The 22,033-nt window shown below is 37.4% G+C and overlaps 1 protein-coding gene across 1 annotated transcript; it reads right to left on the reverse strand.

The window, feature by feature from the left end:
* Positions 1-481: 481 nt before the first annotated feature.
* On the reverse strand, positions 482-11,791 carry LOC126826710 (vitelline envelope sperm lysin receptor). The gene is made up of 10 exons (XM_050555738.2): positions 11,683-11,791; positions 9,449-9,501; positions 8,487-8,532; positions 7,202-7,383; positions 5,051-5,205; positions 2,887-3,032; positions 2,159-2,246; positions 1,462-1,615; positions 1,076-1,121; positions 482-866 (listed from the first exon to the last, which is right to left on the reverse strand). Exons 2-10 carry the CDS (start codon positions 9,497-9,499, stop codon positions 505-507), a joined length of 1,230 nt encoding a protein of 409 aa, XP_050411695.1. The 5' UTR covers positions 9,500-9,501; positions 11,683-11,791; the 3' UTR covers positions 482-504.
* Between the last annotated feature and the right edge of the window lie 10,242 nt (positions 11,792-22,033).

Consider the following 22,033-nt stretch of genomic DNA (forward strand, 5'->3'; position numbering starts at 1 on the left):
ATAGTGACATTTTGGCATTTTCTTGCATTAAAAACTAGTGGTTTTAAGTTTCATATTTGTGTTCTCTAATACATTTAAATCTCGTGAAGTAATCCGGATTTGTGTAGATGACGGTTGATGAAAATGAAGTATCCGGCGTACGAGCGAGAAAAGATCTGGGAATTATCTAAGCCAGGGTTCCACTTGTTTAGAGGAACGTCTGTCAGGTCGACAAGAAAACTGTCTATGCGAAAACCCGATCAGTATCCAGTGCAGGATTTCGATTCAGAGAGGCCCTAGGATATTCCACTTTTGTGAGTCACCCCCCCCCCCTCTTTCGCCCCATCACAGGTGTATGCAGTCTTCGTTATGCCAGTTGGTGCAGAAAAGTAGGGCGTTAATCATACGGGTTGAATATTCAACAAAGTCAACATGATAACTAAGGACTTCACATGATTGTCATGGATACATTTACATAAAGTTTAAATAAAAATAAAAAAAATGCACTTACAAATATTTATTTATCTACAAGATAGGCAATTTATACGTACTACAGGAACATTTACTACACGAGGGTTTGTTACATGAACACTTACACATACACACATCGTCACATGCACAGTTGCGTTTTGTGTTGCACGTACATTGGTCGTTAAGGGTATAACTTGTGCTAAAAAAACAACTATACATTGACATAACCATAGTGAGAAATATCAAGAAGCCAAAAACTGCCATTGCCACCCATAGTTGTTTCTTGGTAACATAGCCCGAGATCAAATTATCTTCTAAATTCAGATGTTTTCTATTGGTTTCCATTGGTAAATCATTTTCCATGTCCATTGTGTCCGAAATAATCAGGATCTTAGATTTAGTGAAGAAAATTTTTTCTGAAAAATAAAATCAACTTTAAGTGAAACCATGGATCATAAGCCATCCAAAATTCACGTTCAACCAGATGAGGCAAATTTATATATTTTTATTGGAAATGTCTTGTGGTTTCGTCAAATGTTTTCTATAAGTTCATTGCAAAAAAAACTTTATTTGGTTCTTAAACTTTAATTGAAAACGGCATTTTTTAAAAAAAATCATTATTTACCGTTTTCATCGTATGATCTACGACGTCGTTCATTAGTACAGGAATTCTACAAAGAAAAAAAAAAAAAAATTAAATTATAGTTAAGTTCGGTCGAACGTTTGTTTCCCGAGTAACTGCTCGCCATTCTTGATGCAACCATTGACAGCCGGATAAGTCATAAAGTAATAGAATTACTAAAAGTAAAAGAGTCAATGCGTATATCTTTATTTCGTGTTGGTTTGGCTTTGATAATTTCGTTGGCCCACACCTGTTTCTATCAACTAGACTGCATAATCAGTCCCTTTAAATTCTTTAATGTAGAACACAAAGGTTTCAAGCAAAAAATAAAATTGAAACGAAAGTCAAATCTTATTATAATAAGAATGTAAAAGAGTGCATGTACCTACCCCATCACAGTTTTGGGCACATAATGTCAAGTTACATTCAAAATCTATAGAAGTATCTTTATTAAGCTGAAAGGCCATAAAGTAGGGACTGAATGATTTTAATCCCTTTGTAACAAAACCAGTCCCAACTTTAAATATAGAACCATCACCACACCTAAAATAAATTGTAAATAATATTGATCATTATGAATCAGATCATATAGGAGGGACATACGCTTTGTCATTTAATGCGATCTGAACCAAGCTTCGCTAAAAATCAGTTTTACGTGTTTTAAATCTGATTAAATATTTCTTGTTTTTATGGTTTTGATTCTTTTCACTACATGATATGTAACATAATCAGAACGGCTGCAGTTTAAATGTCTTATGTACCTGATTGTAGTAAATAACTAGATCAGTGCAGGCAAGCTATTGGCATGATAAAACTTAATAGATCCAAAATGGACCTCTGAATTCTGTGAAAATAAAGAATTGATTGTTCTGAGGTGTTTAGATTTGTGATTTAGGTTTTGAAAGATTAAGTTTAAGTGGGGGCTTGTTTATTAATTTTAGTTATCAAAATATAAAATCATAATGACGTACATCAAAGAAATCTAGTCATTTTGAATATAAAATACGGAACATAAGAAAAGGAAGCGAAAAAAATGAACCGAATAACATCTAATTAAGATCAGAATTCAGAATGTTAAACACATACCCTGCTCTAATAATGGCATGTCTAAATCTGGATGGCATTCCAACAGCATCACAGCTTACTGGTTTAATACCTAACTCATTATTCTTCCCTGCAAATAAGAAAACCCCACCAAAAATAAAAATGGATTTCATATAAATTTGTAATTTCGTGAAAAATGAATAAATTTGTCTGTTATATAGGCATGGAGTATGAGGATATAATTATTTTTGTCAATCCAAACGAATAGATTTAATGAACTGATCAGTCCAAATGGAGTTATCCATGACAATCAAAGACAAGTTTTCCCCTCCATACGAGACTTTTAGTGGTATGCTAAGATGACATTTAATGCAAGTTACCAAGATCTGTGCTCACAATTCTGAGTGGTCATTTTGGGACTAACACATGGCGAACAATTTTTTGTCCCATATATTCTCGCGGGAAAGGAGAACAAAAATACTTAAAAATGGTAGTGATATCCATCGTAAGTCGGCGGTCCTGTCGTGTCCTTGTTTCATTATGCGCCCTTTTATGCCTACAAAGCATCTTCCGACTATCCGCCCACCGAGGGCCGGGCTTCGCACTCCCAAGTGGGGGCAGCACGCCCCCCCCCCCCACTTCTGAAAATCCTGGATCCGCCCCTGAGTGGAGAATCGAAACCACGTCATTTGACAGTGGGGAATCGAATGACAGACGTTATCATCTAAACCGCACGTGTTAAACCAATCGCCCCACCATCATTTACTTACCATCGCTTGTAGCCATGAGTCTCACGTGACGACCTTTTTGTACTGATTTCGTTATTACTTTATGTCGTACATCCACAACATCTAGCGTTAAGACAGAAGTTGTTTTTCCACCCACATGATAGGCAATATCTTTGGGAGCAAGCAATCTGAAATTTTTATATAAGTTTGTACTTTTATCATGACAAAATACACATTTTGCTATAGTTAGATTTCAGTTCCTGTTCTATATTGACACTCATCGGTCCAGGAGCCCACACACGGGGGTAGTTAATTGGGGTTTCCGTTATCCTTAAGAAAGATGCTATTTTTATACGCCCACATTTTCATGTGGACGTATTATGCCGTCGCCCCTGTCCGTCCGAACGTCCGTCCGTATGTCCGTCCACAATTGTTTGTGGACTCTCTACAGGTCACAATTCTTATCCGATTTTGACGAAACTTGAAATATAGGTTTATCCCCAAAAGATCTCGGCTGCTTTCGATATTGGCATGTATCGGATCGAAACTTCATGGATTATGGCCCCTGATTGTACGAAAAATCCCGTTTTTAGCTTGTGGACCCTATAGAGGTCACAATTTTTATCCAATTTTTTTGAAACTTGAAATGTAAGTTTATAACCCAAAGATCTCAGTTCCTTTCGATATTCGCGCATATCGGACCGTAACTTCCTGAATTATGGCCCCTGATTGTACGAAAAATCCCGTTTTTAGCTTGTGGACCCTATAGAGGTCACAATTTTTATCCAATTTTTTTGAAACTTGAAATGTAAGTTTATAACCCAAAGATCTCAGTTCCTTTCGATATTCGCGCATATCGGACCGTAACTTCCTGAATTATGGCCCCTGATTGTACGAAAAATCGCGTTTTTAGCTTGTGGACCCTATAGAGGTCATAATTTTTATCCGATTTAAAAAACCGTATTATTATATCACCGTTACACCCTAAGGAAGGTTGAGTTCGAATTTCGTGGAAATCGGCCCAAAATTGACAGCAAAATGGCCGCCGTTCGTTCTCAAATAACGTAAAAATATGGTATATCAAGGTTGTGGACCCTATAGAGGTCACAATTTTTATCCGATTTTGTTGAAAATTGAAATGTAAGTTTATAACCCAAAGATCTCGGTTCCTTTCGATATTCGCGCATATCGGACTGTAACTTCCTGAATTATGGCCCCTGATTGTACGAAAAATCACGTTTTTAGCTTGTGGACCCTATAGGTCATAATTTTTATCCGATTTAAAAAAACGTATTATTATATCACCGTTACATCCTAAGGTAGGTTGAGTTCGAATTTTGTGAAAATCGGCCCAAAATTTACAGACAAAATGGCCGCAGTTCGTTCTCAAATAGCGTAAAAATATGGTATAACTAGGTTGTGGACCCTATAAAAAATCACAATTTTTATCCGATTTTTTTGAAACTTGAAATGTAAGTTTATAACCCAAAGATCTCGGTTCCTTTCGATCTTCGCGCATATCGGACAGTAACTTCCTGAATTATGGCTGATTGTACGAAAAATCGCGTTTTTAGCTTGTGGACCCTATAGAGGTCATAATTTTTATCCGATTTAAAAAAACTTATTATTATATCACCGTTACACCCTAAGGACGACTGAGTTCGAATTTCGTGAAAATCGGCCCAAAATTGACAGACAAAATGGCTGCCGTTCGTTCTCAAATAGCGTAAAAATATGGTATATCAAGGTTGTGGACCCTATAGAGGTCACAATTTTTATCCGATTTTGTTGAAACTTGAAATGTAAGTTTATAACACAAAGATCTCAGTTCCTTTCGATATTTGCATATATCGAATTGTAATTTCCTGAATTATGGCCCTTGATTGTAGGAAAAATCACTTTCTTGTTAGCTTGTTCTCTATCCATCTCTCGAAAATGTGGGCGTATCCTGCCTGGCAGCCGCTGGTTTTTGTCAGGAATGAATTATACCTCGCCACGAGAATCAATTCCTGAACCAAAGATCATGGGAGTAACACACAATCAGATATTTCATACGCCGAATTAATGTTCACTCTTATAGGGGAGTATATTTGTAATTATAGCCGGAAGTTATTATACCATTGCCTAATGTCGTAGCTCCGAAAGTATGCTTTTACTATAAGCAAGGGAATAACTACCTGTATAGATCATATAAATTGATACTTACGGTTCTTTCAACTTGGTAAAATTTGTTTTTTGTTCAACTTTATCATCGAATGTACAGGTAATAATGTGTTCTTGACTAGGTGTATGAATCGGTCCACCAATCTCCCCCCAATAAATCTCTACCCTAATAGTGTAAATTTGGGCGTTCGGTACTTTCTACAACACAAAATACACTTTAAGCAATATGTTTAGTTAAATATCAGATTTATGTTCACGCGAGACTTACCCTTGTCTTTTAAGACGGGACTTGGAAGGTTAGACAGTCGAATATAGTTTTAAATAGCATACCGCCTAGACCCGGTTCATATAGAAATGTGCTGGTTTCTAAGTCAGGGTACAATGTGAAAAACTAATGGAACTATAAATTGTATTCTAAGAAGCAGTTTTAACATTAAAATATTTTAAAGCTACAATTTCATATTTTTAAGTTATATTTTTAAAATTTATTAAAATAAAGCCTTAAAATAGATGGTATCCATAAACCGCCCTACCGTGTGAAAGAATAATCCTATTAATCCTATAATTCACTATTGCCAGCTGAGAAATTGGTAAAAATATCATTTTCAACTTCAAATTCCAACGTTTGAACTTTGAAGGTAGCTAATGCATGGAGGCAATAGGAAAACAAGGGAGGTAATTGTGTTATTATTTCTTGTGTCAATGATTTTTAAGGTTGGGAAATAATGCCCATGGTCGTATAATAGTGAGTTGATAACCTATTGAGCAAAAGACATAGAAATAACTATGTTTTGACTTTCTTAGAAAATATGAAATTATCGCTTTAAGAAATATGGTCTGAAAACGTAACTATGGTAATGATGTACGTTTATTAAAAATCAATAGTCAGGATCAGTACCAGTGGAAACACTTCATCCTTCATAACTAAAGAGTGAGTATACTATGATATGCTTATCAACAAGAAAGAATATAGCAAAATAGCATAAAAATCCATATTTAGTTAGGAATTGATGCAGTTTGAAACTACTTTTAACTGAGAGCATATTTACCCCAATACTAACCACTCGGGAAAACGTTATCAATATTGGCCAAGATCTGAATTCTGGAGAGTGTGTACAAGAAAATGTGCACGGACAGACCCGGTGCTGACAGTATTATACGACCATATTATTTGTCATAAAAAAAAGACACCAAGCGTAATCAAAACCATAACTTTGCAAGACTATGAAATAATTTCTAAAATTTTAGATCGATACCAGTCAACTTAAACCCGCGTCATTTTCGAACAGACTGGTAAAACCATGTCCAAGAATTTCAAATACATGTACAATCAAATCTTCCGATTTCGATTCGGCCCTCGGCTTTAACAGTTCAAATGAACGGAATGATAAGACATTTTAACGTCTTTCTAAACTACAGTTATTTTGAGATTAATATACAGTTATTTATTTAGATTATGTACAGTTATTTATTGAGAATGTATAGTTATTTATTGAGACTAGATACGATTAGTTATTGAGACATATGTGACACTATCCTGTGTCTCGGACTTTCTTCAACTTCACGTTGTGGGATCAATTATTTTAGTCATCAATTAACTGACTCTGGAACACCTTTTATGTTGTTACTAAGTTTATATTACAAATACAGCAAAATACAAAGGTTAAATAAATGAAAACTACAACATCAATTATGGATACTTTAGGAGTTACAAAAATATCCACGGTCTGAGTTTAACATCCTTTATAACCCTGATCTAACGGCTTAAACATCACATTTTGTCTCTATCCGAGGCGGCTGTGGGTATGACGTTCCCCTAGGAACTCACGGATTATGTCCTCTCTACGGTCTCATCATGATGTCTGTATCCCTGGCTTCTTAGCCTATAAACCCTGTAGTATTACATATACAGTTATTTATTGAGACTTATATACGGTTATTTATTGAGACTTATATACGGTTACTAATCTACTTTTAAAATGTGTGCAAAACGACGGAAACATTTGTTCTAATGTTTTCGGGTTTGAAGTTCAGGTATATTTTAAATGTTTTCCTATGTATAGTGTATATACGAGCTGACCTCAGTTTTTCACCAAAGACACGTTTCTGTCGCGCCAGTTCCAGAGATTGGACTTTACGCCCACTCGAGAGAAACTGGGTATTTCGGGACTGTAGAACTCAGTGATAGTCTTACCTTAAACGTACACATTGAAGAACTGTCCTGGAACGTTGCGTTCAGATCATGACTACTGGGATCAACAGAGGTAAAGTTAAATACACCATTTTTACAGTACGCCTTCGTCAGTATGTGTAAATCAGTACGAATATGAACAATTGGTTTATTCAGTTTCGCAGTATTACCACATTCATGATCAACTGAAATTTTTCAAAGAAAACATTTCATTTAGCACTATCAAGCTGTTGATTCCACAGACAGAACGCAGGATTTGAAAAATAGATAAAGGGTTTCTTTGGTAATGGTTCATAATAAGACGTCTTTATTAGTTAAGCGCGGAAGAACCGCGCCACACACAAACAAAATGTGTTCCGACCCCCCAATATGAATTTCGATCTGAGAGAGAGAGAGAGAGAGAAATGGGGTTTAACGTCCACTCGACACAAACTAGGTCATTTCGGGACTAACATATGGTTTAACTTTATTTCAATAATTCGCTTTCGCATAGGGGTCTTTAGCAGTGGGAGGAAACCGGAGGACCCGGAGAAAACCCACGAGGTTGGACAGGCGACCCTACTCCTTGTCACGTACAACTGGGGACTCGAAACCACGCCAGTCGACTCAATGACAGACTTTATGATACAGCGCGCGCACGCTAACCATTCAGCCATCCATCCCCCCGAATTGCGATCTGACGGGCACGATTTATAAAAAAACATGGCTTGGTTTTGGCTTTGAATATTTCAATCATTTCTCTGTCTGTTTTATACACATTTTCTTCAAAATGCGTCTAAAGTATAGTGATGCCCAGTCATTATGGAACTGGCGAAATTCATCTGAACCAATATAAACAGGCACAATCCAACAATTCTATCAAGCGGTTCCGAAGAATGCGAAAATATGAAACTGACGAAAAGGTGGAAGAATGGTAGGGCATGTGACTATTGGCCATTTGAATAAAACAAACAGGCACATATAACTTAAAATATCTTTCAAAAGTAACATTAAGCTGGGGCCAGATATGCATAAAATCTATTAAGTTCATATTCAAATACGCGAGATAATCAAATTCGGGGGTACATAAGCCGTCTGAAACTGCTTCTCTATAAGAAATACTGCAGTTTACCATTTATCAAGCAGCATCCCCATGATAAGAAAACATTCCGAATTTATACCGAGTCACAGCTGTGGACCAATGATATTCTAGTGTTAGAGTTATGAAAATGATCAGAGGGGAGGGGCTAAATTGGGGAGTTGCACCTAACAGATTTAAGCGATTGGAAGACGTTATAAGCATACTTACCAAGTAAGAGATGTCCCTTGGGTATATCCAAAGCTCCACCTGAACCCTAAAATATCATTGGGATATAAATGTGTGCGTGTGTGTGGGTGTGTGTGTGAGCAAGAGAGGGAGAGAGAATGGTGGAGTGTGTGTGGGTGCGTGTGTGTGTGTGTGTGTGTGTGTGTGGGGGGGGGGGGTAACGTCCACTCGACACAAACTGTCATTTCGGGACTAACATATTGTTTTAGCAGTGGGAGGAAATTTGATATTTGAAATCAGCGAAACATAAATATAAAGGAATTAGAAATATATACATTATTTACATAAATCATTCAGTAAATGGACATGAATATGTTTATCTACCCTTATAAAAACGAAGGGCATATAATTTGAAATCGTGGAACCCTATGGATTAACCCAGGGTATAGTGGAGTAGAAGGGAATGAGAACACTAGGGATATCGAGGATGCACACACAAAATATACAATGTGTTAATTATTATAGATCATCAATTTCCAGTTCAAACGTCAGTGCGTGCTTTTGCCGGCCGTTGCAAAGCGTGATTAACGTCCGATTCACGTGACATTGATTAGAGAGAAATGGGGTTTAACGTACACGGACACAAACTAGATCATTTCGGGACTAACAAAATTCTATTTCAATAATATGTTTGCGCTTAGGGTTCATTAGCCGTGGGGGTTTGGGGGTGCGGAGGACCCGGAGAAAACCCACGAGGTTGGAGACAGGCGACCCTTACTTCTTGTCACGTACAAGCGGGGAATCGAAACCACGCCACTTGACTCAATGGCAGACTTTATGATTTCACGCCTATGCGTTAAACCACTAGGACACCCAACCCTCCGTGACATTGATAAAGCTTGAAGTATCTCGCAAAAAATATTTCTAGTCTAAAACATTAGCTCGGAATGTGTGTAGTTGAATACGAATAAATATCTAAAAAGAATAAATAACAAATTTCCTACCAACAAAACACTCGCCACAAACCAAAGCAATCCTGTGATTAACTGTGCCATTTCTAAAAATATACATACATTATAATATAAAGGCTAGTATAAGCACATGTAATTACTATTTCAAGCTTTGGAAATTCCTGTCGTCCATTTTCATATTAAATCCATAAAGTTATAGGTTTCCCTCACGAAAATATCCCTTTTAAATAAAAATTTCCTATTTTACTTATGATTTTCTGCTGGTAACTATAGATTGTATTATGAACTGGATACCCCTTTATAGACTGACGAAACCATTTTAAGGGCAAGGTAAAGTGATACCATTTTTTTTGCAAACTAGTCTCGACACCAACAAGGCTGGACATATTATTTTCCAACACAATACACTATTTCACTGTCAAAATCCCTTTAAATCGTACATCGAAAATTGTCAATTTCGTCACTTTCTTGCCCAATCGCGGTTACACCTATAGATAAAACGATAAAAGTTGAGGGCAGCTATTACCTTACTATTGATAGTACAGTAGTGTAGTCTAAGAATTTCGATTTGCTTTCCCGTTTCCATGTAATGAAATTTCCGCGTCCTTGGTTTTGGTCCGCCATTTTTTTCAGTTTTGAAAATGAACTTTCATATCTTTAGACGAGTGATGCGAATAATCGTACTGACAACGTTAACCGGTGTAGCACCATAGGTCTTTTGTCTGACGTGGAGGGCGCCACATGCTACGTATGACCCATGCACCTTTTCTTACTACATATTTCTGTAGCCTTGTGATCGTCTAGGATTTGTCTCTAGCTGTCTTTACTTCTGCTTCACGTTGTGTATTTACTTCTTCCAGTTTCTTAAGACGTTTGTCTTACCAGGAATAATAATGCATAGTTTGCTTCTACATTTTATATAGCTTATAACTGAATACAGGTATACAAGCATAGCACAAATTACAATACTATATAGCTAAAACCACTTCTCCACCCTATCCAGCCTCTCGGCTGTCTAGGAACTCAGATGTACCCTCGATCTCTGGAATCTAATGCAAGTCTGACTTACAGGGTTCCCCGGTTTCTTTTAAAGGTAAATGAATATCATGCACAATAACGCGTGATCATGGCCCTGAACTTGTGTAATTAACAAAATGATTGGTTACTTTAAATCAAATGATGCAATTAGAATAATTCCACTCACGTGTAATTCTGGTGGTAAATAATTGACATATGTTTTCGATAAAGAGCTCTTTTTTATATGTCAACTGTCAATTACAGATACGTTCTGTAACGTATCTTCTCCACAAGCTTATGCCAATGAGCAAAGTATTAATTTTGAATACAAATTTTGTACATATTTAAGTTAAACTACGGAATATGATTAATTTATATCAATACAATTGGTGTGTCGTTTACGTCATTTGATAATATTCAAAAAAAAAATCTTTCATGAACTTATTGATGTAAGCAGCTATGGAATGGGGTTTAACGTCCTACTGTTCTGCTCCGAACTGGGCTAATGAAGATGGACATACGCCATACAGTGTGCTATGCGGGTATATATATTTTGTGGTGTAATTATCGAGCTATTTCGAGATATTTATTTATGGTTGGGCACCCTACCATATATATACCCTAAATATTTAATCCAGGTGTTTGGGATGGTACTCCATACAAAAAGTCTGAAAGTAGTCACTTGAAAGAATGGGGGATATTAGAAAAAGAAATAGTATGATTATATGGCATATTTTCCAAAGTTACAAATTTCAAAGTCATTAATGACCGATATTAGAAAAAAAAATAGATTGACTTTATGGACTTAAGTACTAAACTATAGTTTTCAACATTTTTGTGGAGTTTATATATTCAGACATCCCTGTAAGCGGTTTGAGTGGCATTATTTAGTAATTCTGTGAGAGTTTGTTATTCCCCCTGTTGTATTGTTTACCGTACAGAGCTGATTGATATATTTTCACCAAGTTACAATTTTTATATCATTATTTTGTGTGTGTGTGTTAGTTGTATTTTACGTCACGTCCGCTTCCACCGAGGTAATATTCATTTTTATAGTTCAGTGTCACCTCAATGTCGAAGCATATTTAGATACCAAAACAGTATATAGTGGTCTTTGAAATGTATCACCTTGTCTTGTTTGCGTGAATCGCAATCCCCGACTACCCAAATAATACAAAAGTACTATCTATGAATTATAACATGAAGATAATTTAAAATACACATTCGATGAATAGTAGCTAAATTGTTACCTTAAGACTTTATTATAATTCTCTGTCGTCTTGTTTCGAGTCTTTCTCCACCTCGCATTCCTAGTAAATGCACGTGCATTGACGTCACAAGCTGAGCAATAATACAAAATCACCATGATGGGACTATTTGTTTTAACTAGCTAGGGTAGGCTTAATGATACATTATGGGAGATTTGATAAAGGAAATAAAATCAAATGGGAGTATTTGTTTTAACTAGCTAGGGTAGGCTTAATGATACATTATGGGAGATTTGATAAAGGAAATGAAATCAAATGGGGTTTAACATAAACTGGGCTAATGAAGACGGGCATATGTCATACAGTGTGCTATGAGGGGAATTTTGCCCGGGCAGCGGCACTACGGCCTACTCTTATATCGAATTCCAACTGCCAAGGGATCTTTTACGTGCACGCCAATGTGTACACAGGCCACGTTTTTTCGCCCCATCCGAACGACTAGACAGCTGTCCTTGTCAGGCCCTCCGCCCTGCATCACCGACAAGGGGAATTAGATAAAGGGCTGCCAGTTCTCACTATAATAGTTAAAAACTAGATAATGTAAAGCGAATTTGCTAATAATTTCAGTCAAATTGATCCACTTAGAACCGAGAATTTAGCGATTGAATTTTCGGCCTAGCCTCGATCATCTTTACTAAAGTCGGTACGATAAAAACCATAGTCTCGATTATCCACTTCATGATTAAATCATGAATGAAAGTTGAGCAGCAAATCGGATACTAATCCAGTAAATATCTCAGGCTAGCAATGACATCGAGAGTTGATTATGGTCTGGATAAGTTAATTAAAGTCTAATTTTGCTAGGAGAGACTGACATTTCCTCATATCTAGAAGCTCAGGTCTGATCCAAGGTTATTTATTTTATATGTAGGAACTGACCATTGCCTAATTTACCCTGGCTCAACTGGCGCGATCGTACCGTGCTTCTACGTACATTTAATCCCCGCGCCCTACAGGCTGCAATTCTTAATCGATCATCTTGTGTGTGTTTCTCCTACAGGGCGCAATTCTTAACAGATCCTTTTGAAGCTTTGCATACCTATTCCTTATACCCTAAGGATGACCCCTATTGTTTGTTAGTGATTGCCTGGCCCCAGGATCAGCGCCACACCCATTCTTTCTTTGTGTATCTGTGTGTTGCCTACAGGCCAGGATTCTTAATGGATCGTCTTGGAACTTGGCATATGTATTCCTTATAGCCCAAAGACAACTGCGTGTCCCGAACCCCAGGGGCAGAGCCACGCACAATTTTTGTGTTTACCGTAATACAGGCCGCAATTCTGAATTGATCAGCGTGGAACTTGGCATATTATTATGTATTCCATATGGTATAAGGGCGGCAACTATTGATTTTGGGCGCGGGGGTGGGGTGGGGGTGGGTGTGAATGTAGAAGCCCGACACGATCGCCCCACTTGCGCCAGGGTAAATTAGGCAATGAACAGTTCCTACATATGAAATAAATAACCTTGGATCAGACCTGAGCTTCTAGATAAGAGGAAATGTCATTCTCTCCTAGCAAAACTCTGTAACCTCTCGATATATACAATTATTGATTCGTATAATAATATACCCCCCACTTGGAAGGTGATGAGCATGGAATGAGCATGGAATGGAGTGAGTGTGTGTGTGTGTGGGGGGGGGGGCGCTCCGTCACTGCAGCTTTGGGTGGGCTGTAAAAACGAACAAATGAATATCTTTATTCTGCAAGTTTATCATTAAATAATGCACAAAATTATACAGCTTAAAACATCGGTTGAGACGTGTTCGATTGTATTATCTCGAGCGCTCGACTTACTATCTCGAGTGCTCGACTTCACTATCTCGAGCGCTCGACTTAATATCTCGAGATATTTTTTTTTTGCGTGTCCTAAATCAGCCACCATATAAAAATGTCGTATTGTCGGGTTAAAATGTCGTGATGTCGGGTTGTGGTATGGCATATTCAGTTAAGCCTACGGTTGTCACGTGATCGTGCCCGCTGGGAACAGAATAAATGATAGATTGAAGGGAAAGAGTTTGAACAAATTTCGATAACTTTATATAATACTTTTCTCCGGTGATTAGAGATACAAGGACGCCGCTGGGATCATCTGGGACCGGTTGTTTAAAGCTCTGTTAACTTTTAACGACTCGTTAAACATACATTATGCAAGTCTTTATTTAGGCTTCAGATGTTATAGAAATTATTAATTAGACCTTTATTTACACGACAAGGTCAAAATCTACTCTGTAGACCCACGGATGGCTTAGATACAGTTTGGATTTAAACAGTCGTCCATTTAAAATTAAATCAATAAATGGCAGACCAAGCTAACTAAACCGTTGGTTGCTGATGCCACTACCGGAAACTGGCGATGCAAAGCAGGGCAACCATAGTCAATCACTCGGCAAACCTAAGCAGATTCCTTACCCTACATCTAGCCTGGGCTGTATGACGAAGTCTGTCATTGGAACTACTTTCAAGTTCCCGGATTTACCAACGGAGTTGCCCTTGACGACGCATTTGAAGAGTGTTTTTCATACAAATATTTCAAAGTCTGAAGTCTTTTAAGTTTATCCGATTTTCTTCAAACAAGGACAACCTTGCACTGAAAAATTCTAAACACGCTTCGAACGACGCAATTTTTTTCAAAAGCGGCAAGTTTTCCTAATAAGTAAACCGGTGCCGCATCGCAATTGTATAGGTGTAAGTACATATCACTTACCGTCATACAGGGGGTCACGGTGGCTAAGTGGGTAAGACGCTGGTTCGCTAGTCTGGAGGTCCAGATTTTCCGGTGGTCCCCCCTTGTCAGTGATGCAGGATAGAGGGCCTGACAAGTACAGCTGTCTAGTCATTTGGATGATACGAAAAACTGAGGTCCCGTGTACACATTGGCGTGCACGTGAAAGATCCCGTGACAGTTGGAATTCGATATAAGAGTAGGCCGTAGTGCCGCTGTCCGGGCAAAATTTCATCATAGCACACTGTATGGCGTATGCCCGTCTTCATTAGCCCAGTCCGGAGCAAAACAGTAGGACGTTAAACCCCATTTCATTTCATTTCTTACCGTCATACAGCCGAGGCTAGATGTAGAGTAATGGAATTTCCGAGGTTTGCTGAGTGCATAGCCAATGCGCATGTTACTTGATAATCGAGAATATATGGGTGGAGTTATCGTCTGTCAATCAAACGATCGCCAATTCTCATAGACGGTGCAGACACAATTGATGCCTATTTCTAGTCCAAACTTCCAACAGTGACAATTCCGTTCAGAACAAAGTAATTTGACTGAAATTTTTAACATTTTCTTTTTTTTATCATCTATTTTTGAATTATTATAGCAAGAATGGTCAACTCTTTATTAAACTCTTAACTAATGTATCTTTAACATGGAGTTAATGGATCGTTATCTTTAACGGAGAGAAAGTCTGTTGCTGGAAGCGCCGTTAAGTTTAACATGTCGTTAACTCACTGTTTGTGTATCTTTGTATAATTATGTCCATGTATGTATCCTTCGTTTGTTTCATGTATATTTCTGTTATTTTTGTTTGTATATGCACAAAACCTTGTAAGGTTTTTTATACAATAAAGTTCCTCCTTAATGGAGATGTTGGGCATGAAATTTGGGTCTCGGGCGAATTTGGGCCTCGGGCGAATTCGCGCCCTTGAAGAATTTGGGCCTCGGTCGAAGCCGTGTATCCTGCTAGTCAAGAAATATAGAAGATCCATAGGGTCATATATACCGACCAAAAGAAGCAATTCGTTGCTCTTTCTACGCTTATACGGAAATGCGGAAACGATACCGTCTCTTCAGATGTTCAGAAGCTAGTGACAGATTTTTATAACAGAGATGACAATTGCAGAATGACACCTGGTAAAAAAGATACCATAACTCGCCACAAAGAGAAGGTACAGAAGCGGCTACTTTCCGAAACCTTTCAGATTTTGTATGAAAATCCGTAAACCCTAATTTCTTATTCAAAATTTTCAAAATTACGACCCTTTTGGGTTGTCATTCTACCCATTTCAGTTAGGGACACGTGTATCTGCAAACAGCACAGCAACTTTCTAAAGAACAGATGATGGTGTGTGACATTTATTTATTTATTTATTTATTCTTCAAGTAAAGGTTACAACATGACAATAAATTAATGTATTATAATAAGAACTAGTGTCGCATTACACGACTGGGAAAGTGACAACAATAATTACAGATATGTATATGAAAATAAGAACTATGTGTTACATTGTAATGTGGGATGCCATATGAGACAAGCATAGAGAAATATGATAGCTATGGTGTCATGAAGAGACCTTTACTTAGGATAGCCCATAAAGCCTGACGTATATAACATCCGTTGCTTATTTCCAATGGGGTCCAAAGTTGCCAAGGTCGCGTCAGGTCATCATTGGGAGGCAAAATTTAATAAACATGCCATCACAGCACTGTATCACAAATAATAAAATATATACAGAATAAAGCTTGTGTGTATCTATAGGGATTTGAAACTTGTAAAGACCAGTGGTTAGAACGTATGCCAAGAGAAACCGTGGAACAACGGATCAAGACTATGAAGAATGGCGACGAAATGTTTGAGGTAAAAATAGCAGTAAAAGATTTGAATCGTCATTTTAGGACCTAAAAGAGAATTTTGAAAAAAATATGAATGAACGGTTCGCTGTACACGTATAATATACAGCACCAATATAAAGTTCTTCGTGAATTGAGATCAGCACTCCGTGATGACGAAGCCATGGTGCACTTCGATTTATCCGGGATCTATGCGTGCACGTATAGTGAAGAAGTTCAGAGCGTTCACTTTGGGCCATCCAGAGATCGGGTCACTCTTTATATTGGTTTGTGGGCACCAATCAAACTCATCCCTTCTGCAGTATTTCGGCGTCAATGCAACGTGATCCAGTTGCCATTAAATTGGGCACATTTGTATTAATATTGCTAGAATTTTTGCTCTTACAATTAAGGGTGGCATTATATTTCATTAATTAATGTCCTTGGCCAATTGTACTAAATATAAGTGACAGGTTGACACATAAAAACAGTTATATAGCCAAAACATACCTGGTTCTACGTGTCTACAAAATACATGTGATTGGAAATTTACCTATTGCATCATTTGGTTTGAGGGACCAATCATATCAGTAATTGCACAGGTTCAGTGTCATGAATACACTAGTTTTGTGCGTGTTGTTCATAGGTCCTATAAAAGAAATCATGGCGAACTTTTAAGTCAGATTTCATTAGATTCCGGAGAGATTACCATCTGAGTGCCTAGACAGCAGCTTGGTTCCTTTAGGGAAAATATGTAGCAATTTCTATCAGCAAACTCGCCCATCGAGTCTGGCTGGCTAGTGTTTGAGAATGACTTTAGTATTGTAATCTATACTATCCTTGTATCCATGTATCCGTCTGTGATATATAAAATGTAAAAACGAACTGTTACATTGTTATTCCTGGAATAACAAACGTCTTAAGAAAACAGTAAGAAGTAAATACACAACGTGAAGGGGAAGCAAAGACAACCAGAGACAAATTCTAGACGATCACAAGGCTGCTAAAATATGTAGTAATAAATGATGCATGTGTCGTACGTAGGATGTGGCGACCGGTTTTCCAACACCCGCTCTTCACGTCTGACAGAAGGCCCATGGTGCTACACATTTGGTACCAGTACTTGAGAAGTTAGCACTACCGACAACAGTTTCCACTCGTCAGCGATGGCCCGACCACGCAATACCAAAATATAATGAATTTTCATTTAACATCAACAGATCCATTCCAATTAGGATACAAACATGTTACATGGAATCTGTTTGAGGCAGGCCATGGTAAAGGGCGATGAGGGGAGTCGGTACTTCAATTAAAAGGCCTGCAGATTGACATGGTCTCAAACGGTACCGATATCAGAGATGCTAACGACATCTCTAAACATCTGAAACCTTCCACATCGATAGAGTTATTCCTGATTGATAGGGAGCAGTCGGGGCCCGCGACAGATACAAGCAACTGGGCGTGGGGGTCTAGTGGGGTTCTCTCCTTCAGGGTTTTAAATTTTTTTAAAGGTACATGATCATTTTGACGTATATCTGGGGTAACTAGAGGTCATTTTACTAAATCACAGAAACTGTACAGGGCCTAACTTTAAATAGCGTCACAGAGTTATGATTAGATAGTGCAACAAGACGGGCATGACATCATAGTCATTTATTCTGTTACATAATAGATTAAACATACATTATGCAAGAGCTAAATCTGCCCATTACAGGTCTTTCTTTAGGCCTGAAATGTTATCTAAATTATTAATTAGAAATTAATTAACTTATCCAGACCATAAGCAACTCTCGATGTCATCTCTAGCCTGAAATGTTTATTGGATTAGGTTCGGATTTGCTGTTCGACTTCCATTCATGATTTAATCATGAAATGGATAATCGAGGCTATGTTTTTGATCGTACCAACTTTAGTAATGATGGTCGAGGCTAGACTGAAAATTAAATTGTTAAAATCTCGGTTCAGAGTGGATCAATTTGACTGAAATGTTTCAGCAAATTCCCTTTACATTATCTAGTTTTAGCTATTATAGTGAGAACTGCCAGCTCTTTATCTAATCTCCCATAAAGTATCTTTAATATACATTCGATTTATTTTCAGGTGCAATCGATGAGACGGCTACTTAAGAAACTATCCTACTCCAGCCCATTGTCTATGACGGACAACCGTATCCAAGAAGCATCAAGGATTTTGATGACACTTCTGTGGAAGTAAACTGCATGAGCAGAATAGGCAAAACCCGAATCTTCTGGCCTACGATCGTTGACATAATATGCTGTATTGTCTCTTATTCCTGAATCAACATATTGGGACGCCATAACGCAAAGACTCGACCTAGATTAACAAAATAAAATATTACAAAATTTAAGCTGTGTTTTATTTCATCCCGTTGCTTTCGTTACATCCGTAACGAATTTGTCATATCCAACACGGAAAGTCATCTCCGTCACTCACCATATTCAGCCCAATTCAGTACAATAATAGCGCGTCGTATTTCTCTTGGTGTTTATAAATAAACTAGTGTTTGTACATTATCCATGATAAATTTCAATTTTCTGCTGTTGATATTTCGTTCTAAAAAGGGGTTAACAATATGACCGGGAAATCATTTTCGTGTGTGTTAAATTTTTTTTACGAAAAAAATGCTTTAGATAAGCAAATCATTGTGGATTTTATTTGAAAGTGAATGCGTTTTTCTGTCTAGTCATGATGAAGCGTAAAGATAAAAACGTATTATATACCTACATCCGTGACGGAAATGACACCCACGTTCTATGGGCATTGAATAACCCGGGAAAAGAAAAAAAATACGCGTTGCTGTTCTCTTTACTCGGTGGTTCGTCCTGTTTAACAAAGGTATATCGATACAAAAAAGGGAAAAAAGGCAGAAATAAACACTTTCTTAATCTCGGAATTGCTTTCGTTCGACAGGTAGATTCTCTCTCTCTCCATTTTCTTGTCTCCAATTTCATTCTTTTTCGAAGGCTGTTTAATTTGGTTGTTGTTAAACGCTGCGCCTTTGTCCAATTGCGATTTGTGTCCTTTTCTAGATATTTCTTGTACTTACGGCTGTCTGATTTTAATCTTTCCTTTCGCAATCTCGGTGTCTCTGCAGCTGTCTTTGCAATCTCAAACTACCACTATATAACCTGAAAATAATATGAGAAATGCCATTTTATTACGATTTCAATTGAATTTTAGGTTCTATCACCATCTCATATTAATACCGCCTTTCAAAATACGTGTTGGCAAGATTAGTGTGATTCCGTTACGAGATTCCGTCAGGCTATTCGGTACTAATCTATTAATTTTGTATTACATCTGACGTGGTATCAAATTAACCTGCTTAATCGTGTGAATGTTTTAGGCTATCGAATTTGGGCTTCGGGAGAATTTGGGCCCCGTGCGCATTTTGGTCCCGGACGAAGCCGGGTATCCTGCAAATAATTTATGTAACATTTGAGGCCAAAAGAAAGACCTGCAATTGGATTGTCTCGCTCTAAATATGTTTTTGTTTATGGAAGAATGTATTTACGTATAGAGACGGTATGTAGGTAGGGATAATATCTATGGGTGTGCCCCCACTGTGCCCACTTTTGAAAAATTAGGGATAAAGTCCAATTAAGAATTAAGTGGATTAGTGTATTAAGCGGATTAGGATTAGTTGATAGTGGGTACTTGGAAGGAAAAAAATATAGATATTACTGTATAAAGGTTTTTTTTAATTATTTTTCTCTGATATATCATACATCACATTTTACAATTCAATAAAATATAATATACAAATAATAATGGGATAAACATAGTTACAATAAGATAAACAATGAATTGATTAAAATTAAAAATATCATAATAGTAAAACATAAACAATAAAAAATCAAATCTATAATCATTCATGTCATTTACAAAGCAGTTAAATGGGCCACGCCATCGGCATACTCGAATAAAGTCTTTATACCGTTCTGAAGATCAGTTTTTTAGAGTTTGAGGTCGGGTTTCAAGTTGCCGGTACTTCCTTCTCTTAGGCCGTAATTTTTAGAGTTTGAGGTCGGGTTTCAAGTTGCCGGTACTTCCTTCTCTTAGGCCGTAATTTGCCGTTGGCACCCAACTGCAGTATGTGCTAAGTACTGACCACACTAATTAATCCCTTGTTAATCTCTCTATTGTTCCCTCGTTAACGCATGTTAATCCCTCTATTGTTCCTCGCCTGGGTGAAACTTGTTTTTATTACAAAAGTGGGAACAATGGCATGCGGCCAAATATCTGTTGTTATAAGCTATAGCACAGATTCCTGGACAGAAAAATATCATCGCGAATATCAAGTCTCGCGCTTTTCAAATGAAATGCCAACCTATGATAATCGAGTTGCAATTTTGAATAATGTCAAAAGTTTGCCTTTTTGGGGGGTTTTCCGTGAGATTCTCTACTATAAAGAAAATCTTTCAACGGCTGTAATCGTAACTATTCCCTTAAGTGTTCTGTATCACGCCCCCTGATTTGACAACGTTAATGTTCACGTTTCTGCGGTAAAAGTTTGGGAATTTTAGACTAAGCTGGCAACAGCTAGATGTTAAACTCGCGGTTGTTGCTTCAGTAACATGAAGCTATAGTCGTATTGGGGTATAGTTGAAAAGGGGAAAGCGGGTGGGGTGTGCGGGATACCCGCTAACGTAGCGAAAAAGAACACAAGTTTTTGATAGTGAACTCAGTGGATTGAATTGTCGTGCCATATTTTTTTTATTCATTCTGTGTTAACATATTTTATACGATAAGTTGGGAATAAGTAATGATTAGTTTATAGAGGGAAGCCATCGTGTCAATTGAACCGTGGTGTGAATAAACTTAGCCAGATGTTTATGTGTATCGTATTGGATAATTGAAATCAGATTGATGTAGGTTGAATTAGTATAGCGTATACCCAATCTAACTTGATGTACATTATTGTGTTCGCTTCAAGTACTCTTTCAGGATATTTTATCATTATGCAACTATTTGTCCAAAGTATGCTTATATTTCCCGGCATGCTAGCTTTTCTTTAAATTATACACTATGATGCTCAGGACCTCGACTGAATAAATATATCACCCACCTAATCCAATACAATATCAGGCAACAATTCATCTTTTGGATATTATTAAAACGACGGATAGCATTTTCAAATGCACCATAGAATATTATGTTCCAGACGTGAAAACCAAACAGGTTCTTAATGTAGACATGTGGTGTTTTCTATCTTTTAAAATTTGAAAACTCATTGAATTACGCGTAATCAGAGGCGTAGCCGTGAAATATATATTGGGGGGGGGGGGGTCGCAACCCTAACCCCTAACCCTAACCCTAACAAACACCATGTGGCCATGCTGTCTACCAAGACACCGCGTGCAAAAGCATTATGGTTACGTTGCTGGCTGAGCGGGCGATAAATATTTGGTTTAAGCGGTAATGTTTTTGGGTACCTACATGCGATTCACTCTGACAAGTGGCAGAAAAAAATTAACAAAATATTACTGACAGGCTAACTAAACACAATTTTATGGAACACGGGTACTTTTCACTTCACACATGTTTCCAGGATGATTCTCTCTGTGTTTTATTTTAGCAATGTAAACCATATTGGGATATGTATAGGTTTTATACAGATATAGAATCTTAACTAATCCAAATAATTATTATTATTATTATTATTGTTCGATTTATATAGCGCTTCATTACACATGAAGTGTTTCTAAGCACATATCACAAACATTTACTTTGTTGTAAATAAATAGGAGTTTGGGCC

Source organism: Patella vulgata, chromosome 7 (assembly GCF_932274485.2).
Source record: "Patella vulgata chromosome 7, xgPatVulg1.2, whole genome shotgun sequence".
Classification (NCBI taxonomy): domain Eukaryota; kingdom Metazoa; phylum Mollusca; class Gastropoda; family Patellidae; genus Patella; species Patella vulgata.